The 18,855-nt window shown below is 34.9% G+C and overlaps 3 protein-coding genes across 6 annotated transcripts; all 3 read left to right on the forward strand.

Annotated features, from left to right (window-relative positions):
• The first annotated feature begins 1,215 nt into the window (after nucleotides 1-1,215).
• On the forward strand, nucleotides 1,216-2,579 carry LOC103833958. Its single transcript, XM_033279884.1, has 5 exons — nucleotides 1,216-1,598; nucleotides 1,674-1,947; nucleotides 2,031-2,145; nucleotides 2,214-2,338; nucleotides 2,439-2,579. The coding sequence occupies exons 1-5, from the start codon at nucleotides 1,275-1,277 to the stop codon at nucleotides 2,543-2,545; spliced, it is 945 nt and encodes a 314-aa protein (XP_033135775.1). The 5' UTR covers nucleotides 1,216-1,274; the 3' UTR covers nucleotides 2,546-2,579.
• On the forward strand, nucleotides 2,571-17,538 carry LOC103833959. 4 transcript variants are annotated; one of them, XM_009110006.3, is made up of 5 exons: nucleotides 2,571-2,706; nucleotides 2,783-2,940; nucleotides 3,023-3,143; nucleotides 3,209-6,251; nucleotides 6,654-7,173. In XM_009110006.3, the coding sequence occupies exons 1-4, from the start codon at nucleotides 2,686-2,688 to the stop codon at nucleotides 3,482-3,484; spliced, it is 576 nt and encodes a 191-aa protein (XP_009108254.2). In that variant the 5' UTR covers nucleotides 2,571-2,685; the 3' UTR covers nucleotides 3,485-6,251; nucleotides 6,654-7,173. The 4 variants fall into 4 exon arrangements, with proteins under 4 accessions (XP_009108254.2, XP_033135776.1, XP_033135778.1 ...); XM_033279885.1 differs by lacking the exons at nucleotides 2,571-2,706; nucleotides 2,783-2,940; nucleotides 3,023-3,143 and adding an exon at nucleotides 16,213-17,538 and having other exon boundaries at nucleotides 3,484-6,251; nucleotides 6,654-6,715; XM_033279887.1 differs by lacking the exons at nucleotides 2,571-2,706; nucleotides 2,783-2,940; nucleotides 3,023-3,143 and adding an exon at nucleotides 9,021-10,831 and having other exon boundaries at nucleotides 3,484-6,251; nucleotides 6,654-8,858.
• On the forward strand, nucleotides 17,315-18,748 carry LOC117127729. The gene is made up of 2 exons (XM_033278377.1): nucleotides 17,315-17,855; nucleotides 17,973-18,748. Exons 1-2 carry the CDS (start codon nucleotides 17,315-17,317, stop codon nucleotides 18,746-18,748), a joined length of 1,317 nt encoding a protein of 438 aa, XP_033134268.1.
• The last annotated feature ends 107 nt before the right edge of the window (nucleotides 18,749-18,855 follow it).

Here is an 18,855-nt window from a genome sequence, read left to right on the forward strand (position 1 = left end):
AGATATAATAAGAGAGATCGTTGTTAGTATATCAACAAAAAGCAAAGATCAGTCCTGGAGTACAATGTTTCTCCATTCTCTAACAGGTAGACACGTACCTCCCTTACTTTCAAAGTAAGTTTTTTTTTTTTCAAAGTAAGTTTTCTTGCATGAGGCATGACTTCTGTTACCATTTTACATGTTACAAAAACAACATCAATATTGTTAGAACACAACTAAAATGAACTAATATATATATATCAATAGTTCTTCAACTTAAGCAAGCATCTCATCCGTGAGAAATATTATTGATCCAAAGAGACAACTACTTTTAATTACATATAGAGAAAAAAAATTGTGTTAGACAAAAAGGTTTATTTTAACTTATAAACTATTGGATGAAATAGTTTTGATACCAAAACGATTATAGTATTGATTCAAAGATACAAATAGTGTCGACTACATATAGAAAAAAAAATACTTAGAACTCAAATCCGTTTTGACCCGTGATTATATGGTATATTTTGACTTCTAAACTATAATTTAAAGTAGTATTATGGATTTCAAGATTGATATTTGCTTACCTTTTTGTCAGTGAAAATGATTTCAACTGTTGCATCAAAATTTGAGTTGATATGCTTCCAGTTATGGATTATACTTTTTGTGATTTTCTGTGTAGCCTTCATTTTCTCTGATAAGACCTTGCAAATTTTCGTGGTAGAATTTAAGAACTGAGTAAACGTAATCATACAATAAGTAAAAAGGGATATCCTCATCGTTTAGGCCCTCCATGTCGGATGAAATATTTAGTCAATGGCGTCGCGTGTTTCTTCCACGTCAGAATCGATTGGGCCTCGATGTTTTATTTTGATATGGAGTTGGCCCGTAAGCCCGTTACTTTACGCAAAACAGAGAGGACCTCCTCGAGACGTCTTGACGAACCCTAGCTTCCTTCTCTCTTGCGCAGACAACGATCTGATTCCTAAGATCTGATCCCTTTCGTCCTTTCCACTTCTTCCGTTTATCGGTTCAAGTCTGTTCAATCAATCCTCCATCAAATCTTCCTTAAACCTCCATTAATGGGTTCGTTTCGCATCCCTCTCTCTTATTTCTTTTATAACCCCGATCATTCCCCCAGTTTGATTACGCGCAATACTCTCTCAACCGATGAATTCCAACAGCGAAAACTCCGTTTCCGGCGATCTTCTCTCCAAAAAACCTAACGGAAAGGACGCTGTCTCCTCCGCCGCCCCGGTGAAACCCTCCGCCTCCCCGACGAAACCATCCGTCCCCCGATGAAATCCTCCGCCGCGTCGATGAAACCCTCCGCCGCACCGATGAAACCCTCCGCGGCACCGATGACCCACTCCGTCGCACCGATGAAACCTACTGGCCAATCTGGCGTCTCTGGTGATACCTCTTCGAAGAAACGTAACGGCAAGGCCATTTTCTGCTCCGACGTCTCTTCCGACAAAAACGATGGCGTCGTGATGTTCAGAAATGTGACGTTTGGACCACAGGAAGGCGAGTTGAGGTTTCGTCTGATCCATTTTTGGGAGGCCAGGAACGCATTCACGAAGATCCTTATTGGTCTAGAGATGCTTCTGATCGACGAAGAGGTTTGTTACGAAAAATTTTTCTTTTTGTCATTCTCGATAGATTAATAACGATCGTTACTTCGTCGTTTTGAACAGGGCACTGTGATTCAGGGATTCATCCCACCATCGAGGATTGACACCTATCTGCGACATATGATCCCCGATTCCACTTACAGACTCAACAACTACTTTGGTTCTAAGACCAAGAAGGTGTACCGGGTTGCTGATCCAGACGTCACCATTGCTTTCTCATGGAACTCCGTACTATCTGTTCTCACAGATAGTTCTATACGGTTTCCTGAAGATCGATTTCGTTTCCATGGTTATGAAGAGTTCGAAGCGGCTTGCGACCTCAAAGGGGATCTGTTTGGTAAGATATCTCAGTCTCATCTGTTTATGTTGATCAGATGATTACGTGCTGCTTTTATATGCAAGTTCTGTTTGTACACGCAGATTACATTGGTCATATTAGATTGGTGAATGAGCAGACTCTTACCGAGGGTCTTGTGCTGGACGAGGTCGAAATAGCTTCCATGCGGCGAATTCTGATTCATGTTCAGACATATGAGTAAGTTCTTTTTTTGAAGCTCTATACGTATATGTTTTTGCCTAATACATGTGTTCGCTTTGATACAGTGGTCCTGTGATGAAGCTCTACTTATGGGACAAGGCAGCTACAGACTTGTGTGAGAAGTTTAAATCACTTGGAAAACCTCCAAGTGTTATTTTAGTGACAACTGTGAATCCTAAGCGTTTTGATGGTTCGTAATACTTAGCTTTTGTTGTGGTTTATAGATGTAGTAAGCTCAATTTGTTTGACTAATTTTTATTATTTGGTATGGAAAATTGGTTATGCTACAGGTGCTTTGTCTCTGTCATCCCTATCATCTTCAAGGGTATTTTTTGTTATGGACGTTCAAGCAACCAGGGAGTATTTGGCTTGTTATGTATTGACTTGTGTAGCATAACGAAAGCTTTACTCTATATAACGGCTTGGTTTTTTTTTTAACATTTCAGGTTTGAGTCAAACTCAGAAGTTGCTAATAGAGTTAATGCTGAGATTGTGACCAAGGCTGAGACAGCTACTATAGGGGAGCTACTCTCTTACATGAAGCAAGAAGATGCGAATGTATGACATCTCTTTCTTAAATTCTTGCATTGCGATATGAAAAGTTATTGACTATCTTCTCTGTTGCAAAATATAGGTCGCTTGGTTTGAGTGTACAGCTACTATTGATGATGTTGTGCGTGATTCCGCATGGTATTACATCGCTTGTGGTAGGTGCAAGACTAAAGCAACTAAAGGACCTACCACGCTTATGTGTAAGAAGTGTGGAAAGACTGAGATTACTGGTGCTGCAGAGTAAGAATTGTACTTATAGTTTGTTTGTTTTTTGTTGTCATACACAACTTCAACACTCATTACCAATGTGCCTGTGAAACAGGTATCTCACTAAGCTCTCCGTCTATGACAACAATGATTATGCGAGCTTTGTGGTTCTCGGTGATGCTGGGCAGGAATTAACTGGGAAGAAAGCCTCCGGATTGGTTGAGAGCTACTATGAGGTAATCACAAACCTTTCCATCAATCAGTTTTGGTTGTGTTCTTACAGATGTTTAAATTTGTATAGGCTTACGAGGGCGCATTAGATGGACATGTAGTCCCGGTGCCGCAAGCCCTCATTGATATCATTGGACAGACACGCACGTTCGTTATCAAGATATCAAAGCACAACCTGGAAGGCAAGACTCAGTCTTTAACTGTCACCAAGGTACTCCCTCTTGATGGTTCAGCGCTTGGATGCGATTTAGCAGCCGACGTGGTTGTCTCTCCTACTGAGGTGGCTTTGGGAAGTGGTAATGGTGAGGAAGGTTCTTCCATTGCTAAGCGTGCTAAATGTGGCTAACATGTTTCCCGTACTTGGGTTGAGTTTGTTGACCGACTACGCATTGGTCTATTTCCTTCGAATTTTGTTTCAGTTTGTTGAAAGACTAAGTTTGGTTCATTTGCTTCAGTATTGTTTTGGTTCATTTGCTTCAGTATTTGAGTTGACATTATTTATGATATTGTATGCTCTATTTGGATATTCTATGATCTGCTGGTTTATTTGTTTATGTTGAGTTTGTTCATATTAGTGTTGCTAAAATTTATGCAGTTTTTCTTTTTTGATCTTGGATATTAATTGTGTTGTATATTTGAAAACTATTCAAACTATTAAAAAAGAACATTCGGAAACTTGAATAAATTATCTTAACGTCTGTATAGTATACTTTTTTTTTTGGCATTTATGTCATTTCTAATTTTAATACTTTGTAGTAGAAAATGAAATATATTTCTTCCGTATTATTTATGATATATTTAGCACAAAATATATTTCCTCAGTATTGTTTATGATATATTTATTCGGTATTTTTTATGATATATTCCATATTGTTTATGATATATTTCTTCTGTATTTTTTTTGACATTTATGTCATTTCTAATTTTAATACTTTATAGTAGAAAACGAAATATATTTCTTCAGTATTTGAGTTGACATTATTTATGATATCGTATGCTCTATTTGGATATTCTATGGTCTGCTGGTTCATTTGTTTATGTTGAGTTTGTTCATATTAGTGTTTCTAAAATTTATGCAGTTTTCTTTTTTTGATCTTGGGTAGTAATTGTGTTTTATATTTTGAAAACTATTCAAACTATTAAAAAAGAACATTCGGAAACTTGAATAAATTATCTTAACTTCTGTACAGTATACTTTTTTTTTATAAACATAATTCTTATTTGTATGTAATATAATCAAGTTAGTAATTTATAATACTATCGGGATATGGTCAACAACAGAAGACCATAATAAAGTTAGTAATTTATGAATCTGAAACCTATAAACAATTAATTTGTAGTAAGTTATGGACGTTTTTGTTTTTTGAGAGGTTTCATGAAAAATAAACCCCTTTAAAGTTTGACCAAGACATTATAAATAAGTTATCAACATAATTGTCATCATATACAATCTCATATCCGGTTCCAGCAAACAGTCATACGAGTTACTAAAGATGAGTCATCCACCACCGTATACCTTGGTTCTAAGCGACAAGAAGAAACCAGCTTGCTCATCTCCCAAACGAACTCTCACCATTAAGATCAAGAGGCCCAACACCCAGCAAACAACAATCAGAATATCAATAGCACTGAGGACATCAAGTAATGGCCACCTAGACGACGGTACAATCAGCGATATGGAGTATATGCTTCAGTATCATGAAATCAACTTTGACTCGGTGATATAAATTATAGATGAGACTACTAACTATGTCGCTGGAGTTATTCCAACACTCGACGATGTCACAGGTACAGATCTAGATGTAATTGTTAAGATTACTGACTTCAACCCACAAGCTTGGAGTAGAATTGGTCTCGACGTCTATACAATCGACCTGCGAAACAACATAAGAGATTCCATCCCCAGCGAAGAGAATGACATCTGCGCAATTTGCCACAACGAGCTTGGTGCAAGTGGAGATTTGAACACCTTGGTATGCAACCATTCGTATCATCACGAGTTCATCTTATGCATGATCAAGATGAACTTAACCTGCCCAGTATGCAGAACAACGCTTGCTTAGCATTTAAGAAATCCTCTATCCCATCTTATGCAGATTTCAACTTTACTTTTATAAAAAATAATAATAATAAGTTCTCTCCATATGGAACTAATATTCCGTTTTACCTAATATTTTTATGCTTATTATATTATTAAAATTATATTAAGAATGCCATTTTGAGTAAAACTCTTTGTTTCCCTTTATTTATAACTTTGCATCTATATTATTATTTTTTATATCATGAAAGTGGTATTTAGCATTTCTATGGTATCAATTTAATTAGCAATGTGATTCCATAAATAATATTTTCGATCCTTCCGCGTAGGGTCCCAATATTTATGAAAAACTATTTTCCCCAAGACAAGACTTTTTTATTTTGATTGGATAGGAAAAAGACATCTGCATTAGAGCATCTATAAGCACATTATAAATTATTATTTTGTGATATAGTAAAAATATGTTTATTCTATATATAGGAAAATTTAATTGTTTTTATTCTTTAATATAATTTTCACTCTAAAATATAGTACGATTGGAGTAGTATCCATTTTATTTATAATAACTCTGTTATGATAACAAAATAAATAGAGTGAATCGTTAAATATGGTATTAGTGAACATATTATAAAATATCTAAATGCTAATAAAAAAATCAAAGAATCACACAAATAAAAAAGCCAATCCATTGGAATATTTTTACTATATTGATAACACTCATTTAATATTTTTCAAATGCTTAACCAGTCCAAGATATCAAAAATAGAACCATAGTTAAGTATTTAATTGAGGAGAGACCAAAAAAAAAACTACTTATACCATTGATTGACATATCCAACGGTTGAGGTTAATAGTTGAGACTACGTAATCTCACCATCAGCTCTCATAGGTCGAAATTTTTGGAAGTAGCCTAAAATTTTTACTAGCCTTAATTTTCTCTCTTTCCTCAAAACACAACAAGTCTCTCTCATAAGTCGTTACCTATCTCAAGCCCACGGAATCTCAAAGCCTCCACCATGCTAATCAAATCTGTCTCCACCCACCACAATCTAGATTACATCGTCATCTTACACAGGTTAGCGACATCTAGACGTTGATCTGGACAAATTTTGCGAATACACCATAAGCCTCATAGATCCAAAAAGATACGAAGCCTTATGATAGACTTTAGGTTTGTTAGTTTTGATTTGTAGAGATAGTCCAGTTTCGATTTGTAGAGATAGTCTTGACATTACTTACGCCTGCTACTTTTTTGTTTATAATCTGATTCTGATCGTAATAAGTAGCCGCGGAACAAGAAGAAACAAAGCTCTGTTTTCAAATGTCATCTTCTCTGTCTATTTTGCTGAATTGATATCTTTGTGTTTCAATTTTTGATAATAATATCATAATGGCCAAAACCGTTTTACTTCCTTATCTACCAATAGTCTCGGTTTGTAGAGATAGTCAAATCTCTAACTTTGGTTAACTTTTCCAGCTAGCAACTCTAATGGAAGCAAAAAAGCAGTCAAAGAGCTCACCCAGCCACAACAACATTCACAACAATCAGAGGTCAACACAGCTCAGCCAGCCTCATCAATAAGCACCCAAGAAAGCTCAACATCAGGAGTAACTAATGTATACAAGCTGACCACAGCCGAGCGCAAACGCTATCAATTGGTACGCATTGAGGATCGGCCAGAAGACATCGACCCAGATTACCTGCATTATATGAGGGCAATAGGGGCGTTCGACTCAGTTCAACCACAGCCAGCTCGAGGAAAGAGTCGTGGTCGTAAGGGTCGACGCTAAAACATCTATCTAATATTCCTAATGCTGTGATGTTTGTATTACAAGCTTCACAAATGTGTTATTTGCTTTATATGCTATATTTGCTTCGTATGTTTTATTTTGATTATCAATGTTCTGTTTGCTTCATAACAATATTGTTCTTTTCCTATGTATGAGATTTGTGTGTCCCTCTAATGCAAATTAAAACTCTAATTTTATATTTCATAAAAATCTCTAATTTTTGCAATTTGGAATCACAAATCAAACAATTTTTCAGCAAATCAACCAACAAATTTTTGATTATCCAATATGCTGCATATATAAAAGTATAAAACAATTTATGTGTTAATGATAATGCAGGGAGACCATTATAATTCTCAGATCAAATACGAACCAATAAAACCAATATATACCAAGTTCGAAGACCAGCATCTATATTAATATTTCATGCAGTATCATACTAATATGAATTCACTATTATAAACAATACGATAAAAAAAAAATAGACCCATGAACACGACTTTGCTTATACTAACACATGCATATATGTATAATAACAAATGTAATCTTCTAAGATTGGCATCCAAATAAGAAATATATTCGTAATATGTCGTTTTGGGCAACTTGCTCCAATTGAGCATATGAATAACCCTTGCTTGCTAGCCAATAGATGCACACGTTTTCTTTACGAAGAATGTCTCCGCAGTCTCTCTCAACCACAGCGCCACCCTTCAGTTACAACCTTCACAGAAGCAAGTTTGTGTTGAATTAATATTTGTGCTCAAGCTATAAGTTTGCTTCTGTTGTTAGTGCTTTGTTCGGAGCATAACGTTTTCACGATGTAGAAAACCGTTAGGAGTTAGCTTTTGGCCCAGAATTCTTATAGTTCATATAAATTTCACACTATATGCTCTCTTTGCATCCGATTTATTGTAGTGTTATTATTTCTCATCAGAAGGCATTGCTATTAAACATCAAAGAACCTAACTTTATTAGCTAAAATCAATTGTGGTGAACTATTAATCTAATGTATTTGCTCATATTTTACCAGAGAACAGTTTTTGACAATGTCACCAAAATTGGTTCGTATATTTCGTATGTGGCGTATTTTTAATCACAAAAGGAATAACCAGTATCTTGGGACATCTTTCCTTTGTATTGACATCAAGGTATGTGATACTTTTACTATTTCCATTATAAATAAACCACTAAACAAATGTTTATATATTTTATGATATGAAAATAGGGAAACACTTATGAATGGAAGCTAGATAAAACACTTCCAGAGGCAACAACTCAGATCGTGCAAGAGGGCGAGATATACCAAATTCAATATTTGTCCCTCCTACCAAACACCCAACGATACAATCTCACCACTCAACAATACATTATCCTCATCATCAGGTCAACATCGATAGAAATAATGGAAGAGAAAATCCCGATGATGCCTCACAACACATTCCTTACTCTCCGATACAGGCTATTGATCAACATCGCCACTGCTTCCAATTACTTACCAGGTAAGCAACTACATATTTTAAAACATGTCTTTACAAAATATAATTTTCCAGCCAGTAAAAATATTATGCCAGATGTGGTTGGGCAAGTAAAATTGATTCAAGGAACCGATCTCCAGAATCCGAGGGTAGCGTCAAAGGTTGTAGTTGGTCTACTGCTGAACAGTTACCGAGCATCTACCTCCTTTTATACAAATCATGTTAACTCCACTCCTTTGTTTCCAATTTTGGTTCAGCGCCACTTCATATATACTTGCATGTTTCATGCAGTTCCAGAATAGTCCGCTTGGTAATAACGGACAATGCTTCTGCTTTGTTTAGAGACATGCATATCAAGTCAGTAATGAGATACAAAGTTCTACTCATCACAAGCGTCAATGCCAGAGTGATAAAAGGTAATGATTAGTATCTATTTTAGGGATATATTTGTATATTGTCTGCTTATAAGAATGCCTATAGCAATTGATAAGGATATATGATAGATGAATTACTCCAAATACTATAACTCACATAACTTAGTTCACATCGTTAACCTTATTTACCTTACATGACTACAGGGAAATTGACTCTCGCCACAACCACTGCTACTCGCTTTTACTGTGATAGCTCCATCGATCCCATCCAGCACTTCATCCGGAAATATGAAGTTGACAATCACTCTTGAAGTGGTCATATAGGCTTTCATCTGAAGTCTAAAACAATTATTCATTTTCCCTGGCTTTCAACAATATTCCTCTTTCTAATAGCAAGATTAGTGTGTTTGCTACCTCGCTTGGTTAAGTAGCAACCAATTCCAAAATTATGCAAATTTTCATTGATTGATATAGGTACATAAGGCAGATTCACCAAGAAATCTAAAAGGTAGTTACATCAACTAATATTGAAGATATAGTCATTATAAAATATGGAAATTAGATGAATTATTTGACCAAAAATAAATTATTATAAAATATATGTTTTCTTAAAAATATCTAAGATATTAAAAACTATAACACTAAACGATTAAGTATCTTAACTCTTTCTTTAGGCCAAACAGAGGTATTTGCCGAAAACAAAAATTATGTTAATATGAGGATTCGAACCCTAGACAGAGATCATATATATACGAAGGCTCCTCTTCCACTGGACTAAAGACACACTTTGCAAAATATGGCAAACATATTAAAAATAATAATCATCCGGAAGACCCGGTAATTTGACAATCACGTCAGTTCAGAAATACTTAATTGTTTCTTCTTCCTTTTAGCGAGGGAAAACAGACTCCTCCTCTTCCATCTCTCACCCGCTTCCAATCGATTCTCACCGCCATGGCTGACCAAATTTCTTCTGCTCGAACTAGGATTCAGAGGTTTAGCGAGATTGATAACGCAAATGGAGAATGCTATCACTTTCGATCGCGAGTCCCGTTCAAGTCGTTTGATGAATGTTTACAAGAAAATCGATCGATATTCTCCGGGACCGTTCCGCCTATCGAAGGTTACTCTCGGCGTCATCACAGCCACGAAACTGAAATCGGGTATCAATCTCTTTGTCTCCGAGGTTTTGTGGTTCAAGCTTCTTTAGATCCTAGAAATCGTCTTTTAGAGGATGCTTTTAAGGTTATCGATAACATAGGGTGGTGTTACACGGTGTTGCATGTGAACCCTTTCTGTCCTAGAGTTGTGAGAGAGTTTATCTCTAACACACCATTCTATGAGGATGGAGCTCTTATTAGGGGATATGTGTACCGTTTCTCTCCCGCGGTAATCAACCAATTGATGATAACACCGCCCGTCAAACATTCTTTTCCGTGGAAAGACGTTGTGCTGAAGCAGGCAATCACACATCTCACTGGAGGCGAATGCTCTGGATGGAAGGGATTCAATCTAAATGCTCTGCTCAACCCCTTCCAAGCCCTGTACCGTGTGTGTGAGCGTAACTGGCTTCCAGGTCCGGACACTGATCTGATGATTAGAAAGCGTCTCCGCCTCCTGTATGCTGTTGCCAAGCGTAAAGAAATCGACTTTGGCCAGCTTGTGTACGAACAAGTGATCAACATGGCCCGCGTTACAGATTTGGATACAAGTCTGATATTTCCAAACCTCATCTATCAGCTCTTCGTGCTTCAAAGAGAAGTTCCTCTGTTGCCGAGAGACGAAGAATCTATAGGAAGAGGTCTGCCCATCTATGACTCAGAAAGTGAAGGGAGTGAAGGAAGTGGTCCAAGGGGACGTAGAAGGCTATGTTAGTGTAATAGCCAATTACTTTTTTTGTTAAGTCCATCGTTCTCTTATTAATGTAGCTAACGTATGACCATTTTGCTAAGTAACTTGCGTATGAAACTTATTCTACAGGTTGTAAACTCAATGGCAATATGTTTTTGGTTTGATATCATTGCCTAATGTTAATGTTGAAAATACAGAAAATACTCTGTTTTATTCGTACAGAGAATCATTCTTTCAAATAGTTATACTAAGTGTCTTAAGTAGGTGCATTTTTATCCTATAAGATAGGTTTTGTTTAGGTCTGGTTGCGCTTTGAAAGTATTGGATTATAAAAGTTGGAAGTTGAATTTCCTCTGTTCTCTGAATCAAAAAAATTTAAATCTTAGCTCACATTGTGTTGGTCCATATAATTCGCAAATATAAACTTGACTAAACGACCAAAGCATGAACGCCAAAGAAACACAACATAAAAACTTAAAAAAGGCTAACAGATCTCTCCTGTACTAACACGATGCATCTAAATAAAAGTAGCACCATAGCCAAATATAAACTCTCAATGGAAGAAAACAGAAATAATTCATTATTGAGAATTCAAAATTTTTTTTATCGCATATAGGATAAAATTTACCATTGACTACGTCGCTATGATTATTTTTTAAAAAACATAACTACCAAAGATCTTTTTAATATAAATGATTATTAATTGATCATATATTTACGGCAAATCTTCATGAGAAAGGAATGTTAAATATTTTTTTTTTGATCCAACATTTACAACTTCGACTAAATCATTCCAAATACTATAGTAATCTTTAAATCAAGACTCTCTAAAACCGTAATTGCTCCCCCACAAGTCTAACAACGTTCTCTATCATCTTTGCAAGTTTATCTTTCATACAAACCGTATTCTTTGAAACGAGCCTCCTCAAAACCTATCTTTTTCTTGAATAATCCAGCAACGTTCTCTATCTTCTTTGCCGGACAATCCTCAATAAACAATGTAAGTTAGCAAATTATTGTAACTCAACATATTAAGAAGATAATACAATTACCTGATTGATAACAGGTTGGATTAGAGGATCATCGGATTCATCAGGAATGGATATCCCACCCTCTGGACAAGTCATATAACCCGCTAGTAAATATATAATCTAACCTTCTTTCTCGACGATACACAATTCAAATAGTTAGGATCTGATCGGTTCGGTTAATGATTCCATTAATACAGCATATAAACTTCTATACGCTTTCTCTACTTCCAATTTAGGCTCTCCTCTATTTTGTGGTTATCTTCCGTATACATTTGATAAGTTTTATTCAAAAACATATAATTATACTTCGTCTTCTAAAATAATCGAAACAATGAATCACATGAACATTTGAATTTGTATTGTATAAGTTCACATATTAAATCATCTTAAGACGCTCTATAGATATGTTTTATTTTTCTTAAATAAGTTAATACTAGGTTAAGATCCGCGCCTTGCGCGGAATGAACATTAAATATATAAATTATTTTATATATTATATATTTATAACATATTATGAAATAATAAATATATGTTTATAACATATTATGAAATAATAAATATATATTGAATAAAAAATCATTATCTACTACTTATATAATTAAATTGGTGCGAACATATAAATAAATTTTATAAATCGAAAAAATATTTTTTCTATTTGATATGATATATAATTAAATTTAAATGATAGTAACATATATAGTATATTTTAATATTAATATTTATTAGATGATGCTTTTTGTTCATATTTTTTTTTATCATTTGTATCTGTTTTAGCAAAAAGTCTAAATTAGTGATAACAAAATTTTCAATGTGGAATTAATGGTTTAAATAATTTATAATATTTAAAAAAATTAAGTTGTCAATATTTTTTTCAAATTTTTTATCAAAAAAATGTTCAAAGTAAATTTCAAAATTAAGATATTTATGTATTTTTATATGGCATATAGTTTAATTTAAAATGATACATATATTTACATATCTTTTATTTTTGATACTTATTAAATGAGACTTTCAATTTATATTATTTTTTAATTATTTGTATCATGTCATAACAAAAGTTTTAAATCATAGATCACAAAATTTGAATGTGAAATTTTTAACAGTTTAGTAATTTATACTCATTTTTAAAATTCAAAATATAATATATAAATAATTTTTTTAGTTTTTATTATATGGTTACTATGATTGTTTAATTTATTTTAATAGCTTGAAATTAAACAAATATAATTATAATACACACTTATTTTTATCAAATCTTTATTATTCAAAATCATTAATTGTCATATATACTTTAGCCACATTAGGCAATTCTGTAATCTTATTTAAGGAAATAATGAAGTACATTAATAATGTATTTATTGTGGTTTAATAAAAAGCTTATTATATATTTAGATGGACTAACCTATTTCTCTAAAGATTCTAAGAATCATTTTAGTGATGACATATATCTACAAAAAAATGTTGCAATGCTTCTCAAATAATATATAGGGGATATACGATAAAAAAAACATTATGTAGGTAAATTCTACTAATCATTTTGAGAGGCTAGCTCATCTGCTATTCACTATGTTATATTTAAATTCTACTACAAACCTAACTCTTCCAAAAACGTATCTTCCTCTCCCACAGCCGCAAGAAACGTATACCACCATTTTCGCAGGTTAGTGACAGAGGCGAGAAGGGAGGAAGCCGTTGCGTGTTGGAGTAAAGGTCAAGGATTTCAAACGTACTCGACTATCTTCGCGACCAGTGACAGAGGTGTGAAGGGAGGGAGCCGTTGAGTTGTTGGAGGAAAGGTTGAGGCTCTGTGAGAAGATTTGTAAACGTAATGGTTACGCCACCCTCCGACCAACTTATTCAATCGGCAGGTAAGTCCGTTAACTTCTTTCTTCGACAAAACCGTGAGGGCTTTGATCAACCGTTCAATCCACCCTCCGACCTACACGTACAAACCATTGATTAAATAATTAGTATATGTTCTAATATGTGGAAGGGGAAGGACATGATATGTTAAATAATTGTCGTATGCTCTAATAGGACAATGCTGTATATATTTTTGTGAAAAATAGTTTTACTACTTAATTTAATAATAAATTTTATTAGTACTAATTTGTATGAAATTGTAATCATCTCTTATAATCCTATTTGGGTGATTAATTATATTATTAGTACAAATTTGTATGAAATTGTATTTATTTAAAAACTTGGAAAGAGTAGCAATTTGAGTTGACATATTTTTTGTTTGTTATAACCAGAGTGATTAGTCCTAGCAACATCAGCGCAAGATTATTTTTTTTTTGCAAATTTTTCTTAATAGAAATTATAGTTTGAAATATATTTATATAGTTTATGTATTTATACATTAATTTCTTTATTATTAAAAGGATGCTAAGATTTTAAAATTGGAAAAAATTATGACCACCACTATATTATTTTAATTAGGAAATTTAGAATTTTTATCAAAATATTTTATTAAAATTTCAATTTTAATTTTTATTATAACTGCAATGATTAATTTTAAATATAAATTTATGTTTAAAAGCTACAAATACATCATTTAATATAAACAAAAATTTGAAACATAAAATAAATACACGCCCAACACTATTATTATATTTAAATGCAACAATGTACTGTTAACATAAATAGTTAATTGATGTTCACAATACAAATATTACAGGAGGACACACGCACAAAAGGAAACGAGGCCGTCCACGTGGATCACATAACAAACCGAAAGGTATGTATTTACTATCAAAAATATTTGATACTATGATCAAATTTGTCTCATCTCAGTGATTAAATTGTGTATGTTTTCAGTATAAATGACCGACCAATATTCAAACCCAAATATTACGACTGTAAGTTTATATGGATCATAGTATTATATCTTAAACAAAACTTATTCATCAAAAAAAACTAACTTCCCATATTTAATTTGATAGGTGGCTGTGATGATTGCGACTCTTACAGTAACAAATAATACTATAATGTGTATCTCCTATGCTATATTCTTTTAAACTAACAAATTTTAATCTTAATAGTCAAGCAAAAAAATGCACGTAATATGAGAAAGGCCATCTTGCTATCGAAACGAACTTTGGCATCGTCACGAGGTACGCATAAGAGCATGTGCAATGCTGATCCTTAACCAAAAATCCTTAAAATTAAATTATTATAATAATTTATGGGACCCAAATAATTTAAGAATCTGTGTCAACTTTATTTATTTTAATCCTTAGCTAAGGATCATTTTACTCACAGATATGTTACTGTGTGCGGGCTCCATCGCCACATGGGAGCCCGCGATTGGCTACTATTTTTTTTTTTAAAAGCTGAAAAAACTAATAAAAAAATTAAAAAAATTTGCCTTGGTTATAGAGCCATCAGTATCAGCGTTGCTGATGCTCTATTGGCTAATAAAATCTACTTGGATCTAATACATTTATAATTCTAATATACGTTGTTTATGCATAGATACAAATGCTCTACCACTTCCACAAGGAATGCGTCGCAGACAGCCAAAAAAGAAAGGTGCATAATACTTAAGCCCCTATAATTTTCCGAGTAACATATATATAGGTGATGTTTGTTGCCGACAATCGTGACTCGATTAATACAAAAATATAATTTAAATAAAAAGTAAATTCATAAGATAAAAAATTAAAAGAAAATATTAACTTTCAAAAATGAATTTTCCAACATAATGTTTTCTTAAAAAACCAACTAAAAATTAATTTTGAAAATAATAAATCTTTAAAAATATTATTTTTCATTAAAAAATTGTTTTCGATAGAGTAAAAAAAAAAATTTCAAATATAAAAATTAAAAATAAAATATTTAGTTTCAAAAAGGTATTTTCCAACATAATAGTTTTTTAAAGAAACCAATTAAAAATATATTTTGAAATAGTAAATCTCCAAAATATTATTTTTATTTATAAAAAAAAATTTAAGAAAAGTTAATTTAAAAAAACTTTAATTTTAAAAAAGTAAATTTATAATTCATAGAGCTCTGTTAAATTCCTAAGATATTAAATAAACTATGATTTAACAACTGATAACAAATATTTTTCAGAAAAATGTTCGACGTCAAAACTTGATGAAAACCCAATTTTAGCATGCTCAAAATGTGGCGCGTTAATGTGGACTTCTGAAAGCACCGGCACGGACCACAAAACAGGTGAACCAACTTTCACCCTTTGCTGTAACCATGGCCAAATCAGGTTTCCACCTATCAACCAGCCCCCAGCCCTGTTAGAAAAACTTCTTCAGACTAGATGGTTTCGAGATACTATCCGAGTTTATAATTCTGTACTTGCATTTACATCCGTTGGAATGAAAATGGATTATAGTGTGGTCCACGCGCCTGGTCCTTATACCATACGGATCCAAACCCACCACAGAATTGGCTCCCAGAATATCTCCAGCTTTATATATTTGATACGGGCAACGAGGTCAGAAACCGCTTAAATGCGATGGGGCAACCCTCAGCAGAAGGTAATCTCGATGAGTCAACATTAGCGCTCCTCATCGAGATGATTGACGAGAATAATTGTTTAGCTAAGATTTTTCGACGCGCACGAGACCACTGCGAAAGCGTCGGGTCAGAGTTTGTTATTAGGTTGGTCTCAGATAAAGGGAATAGGAAAGAATACGATCTTCCGAGTACGAACGAGGTGGCAGGCCTTATCGTGGGTGATATGTCATCAACAATTGGAGAACGAGATATAGTGGTGCAATTCCAATCTGACACTTTGCAGCAGATAAGTGACGATCACCCTCTATACATGAGCCTCCAGTACCCGCTTCTGTTTCCGTATGGCGAATATGGGTTTCACCCAGAAATCCCCCTGCATCTTGAGACAGGCACTTCAAGAACAAGGCATTTTGTGACCATACGGAAATACTATGCTTCTCTAATCCAAACACGTCTTAATCAAGGGATGACGTTGATTAAAGGCGGCCGTCTCCTCCACCAATTCGTTGTGGATGTTTATACAGCAATTGAAGAAGATCGATTGAGGTGGGCAAGGAATAATCAAGAAATCTTGCGGGCCGAGCTCTACAGCAATGTCCTTGATGCTGTAAGCAAAAGTGACACTGATGCTAAAATTATTGGTCAGAGATTTATACTGCCGCCAAGTTTCACCGAGGGGCCCCGGTACTTAGTTGAGAAATATCACGATGCTATGACTATTTGCAAAAAATATGGGAATCCTGATTTGTTTATCACGATGACGGCCAATCCTAACTGGAGCGAGATTAAAGAACATCTTGAGAAATACGGTGGAGATTCCCCGAATGTTAGACCAGACATCGAATGTCGAGTCGTTAAGATGAAGCTAGATCAACTGCTCAAGGATTTCAAAGCAGGAACTTTCTTCAAGCCATACAAGGCAGCTCTCCACCGAATAGAATTTCAAAAAAAGGTCTCCCTCATGCACATATATTATTCTGGTTAGGAAACTCTACCAGAACACCGAGTGCAGAAGACGTGAATGAAATAATTTCAGCCGAGCTCCCAAACAAGGAGGAAGACCCAGCTGCTTACGACTTAGTCACAAAACACATGATCCATGGTCCATGTGGGCTCTTTAATCCGAATTCACCGTGTATGGAAAAAAACTTGTGCACGAAAAAGTATCCTCGGCCGTATAACGACAACACTTCAATTGACAAATCCGGGTATGTGTTATATCGTAGACGCCGAAACGACGATGCGTCTACAGTAAAAGCTGGGGCTGTACTAGAGAACACTTTTGTCGTACCTCATAACATTAAGCTTGTGAAGAAGTACGAAGCTCATATTAATGTTGAATGGTGTAATCGTACAAGCGCGGTGAAATACTTATTCAAGTACATAACCAAGGGCGTTGACCGAGCAACAGCTGTTATTGAGAATGGAAATACAGCAGCTACATCTGACGCCACAGGATCCGGAGGATCAAAGGAGAAAGTCGTCAGGCAACGCAATGAGATCCAAGACTACATCGAAGCCCGATATTTATCAGCATGTGAGTCTATGTGGCGGACTTTCGCATTCCACATACACAAAAGAAAGCCATCAGTTGAGAAGCTTATCATTCACTTGGAAGGCGAACATAATATTACGGTTAAATCAACAGATATCCTCGGCCTTGTAATTCGCAAACCAGGTATCGAGAAGACAATTTTCACTGAATGGATGGTTTTATGCAGAAGGTCAGAGTTTCCGCGGACACTAACATATGTGCAGATTCCTTAATATTTTGTATGGAACAACAATGCTAAAGTGTGGACTGAACGTAAGAAAGGAAAAACCATTGGCCGAGTCGTAGCTGTCCATCCTTCAGCAGGTGATCGATACTATCTGAGAGTCTTCATTAATAAGATTAAGGGTCCTAGAAGTTACGACGAGCTAAAAACATACAACGACGTGAAATACCCTGACATCAAATCAGTTTGCCACGCACGAGGCTATTTGGACAATGATGTTGAATGGCTCGAGAGTATGTCAGAGGGTGCTCGAAGGGCCACCCCATACCAGCTCCGTGATATGTTCGTCACATTCCTAAACAATTGCTTCGTTGCAAGCCCTAAAGGACTATGGAAACACTCATGGAAATCAATGAGCGAGGACATACTTCACAAGAGGCAAAGGATCTTAGGTCAAACGAATCTGGAACTGGACGATAAGACCCTGGAGCAATACACATTGATAGAAGTAGAAAAGTTGATGCGCATGCAAGATCGCTCTTTAAATGATATTAAAGATATGCCGAAGATCAACCATGTTTTGCTCAAGGAATTGGGAAACAGTTTGTGGAACCAAGAAATGGATTACGATGTTTCCGAGGAAACACTAAGACATGACAAGCAGTACAACTTACTTAATGCTGAGCAGCGTGCGATCTATGAATCAGTCTTAGACTCTGTTGATAAAAAAGAGGGAAAACTTTTCTTTGTATATGGCGCAGGGGGCACAGGAAAAATATTCCTATTCCAGCTATTATATCCAGACTTCGCTCAAGAAAACAAATCGTTCTACCAGTTGCTTCTTCAGGAATAGCCGCATTGCTACTGCCAAACGGGAGAACAACTCATTCTCGCTTCAATATTCCGTTGAAGCTCGACGAAAATAAGCTCTGCAACATCAAACCAGGTACAATGCTGGCT

The sequence above is a fragment of the Brassica rapa genome, chromosome A09 (genome assembly GCF_000309985.2).
Source record: "Brassica rapa cultivar Chiifu-401-42 chromosome A09, CAAS_Brap_v3.01, whole genome shotgun sequence".
NCBI lineage: Eukaryota > Viridiplantae > Streptophyta > Magnoliopsida > Brassicales > Brassicaceae > Brassica > Brassica rapa.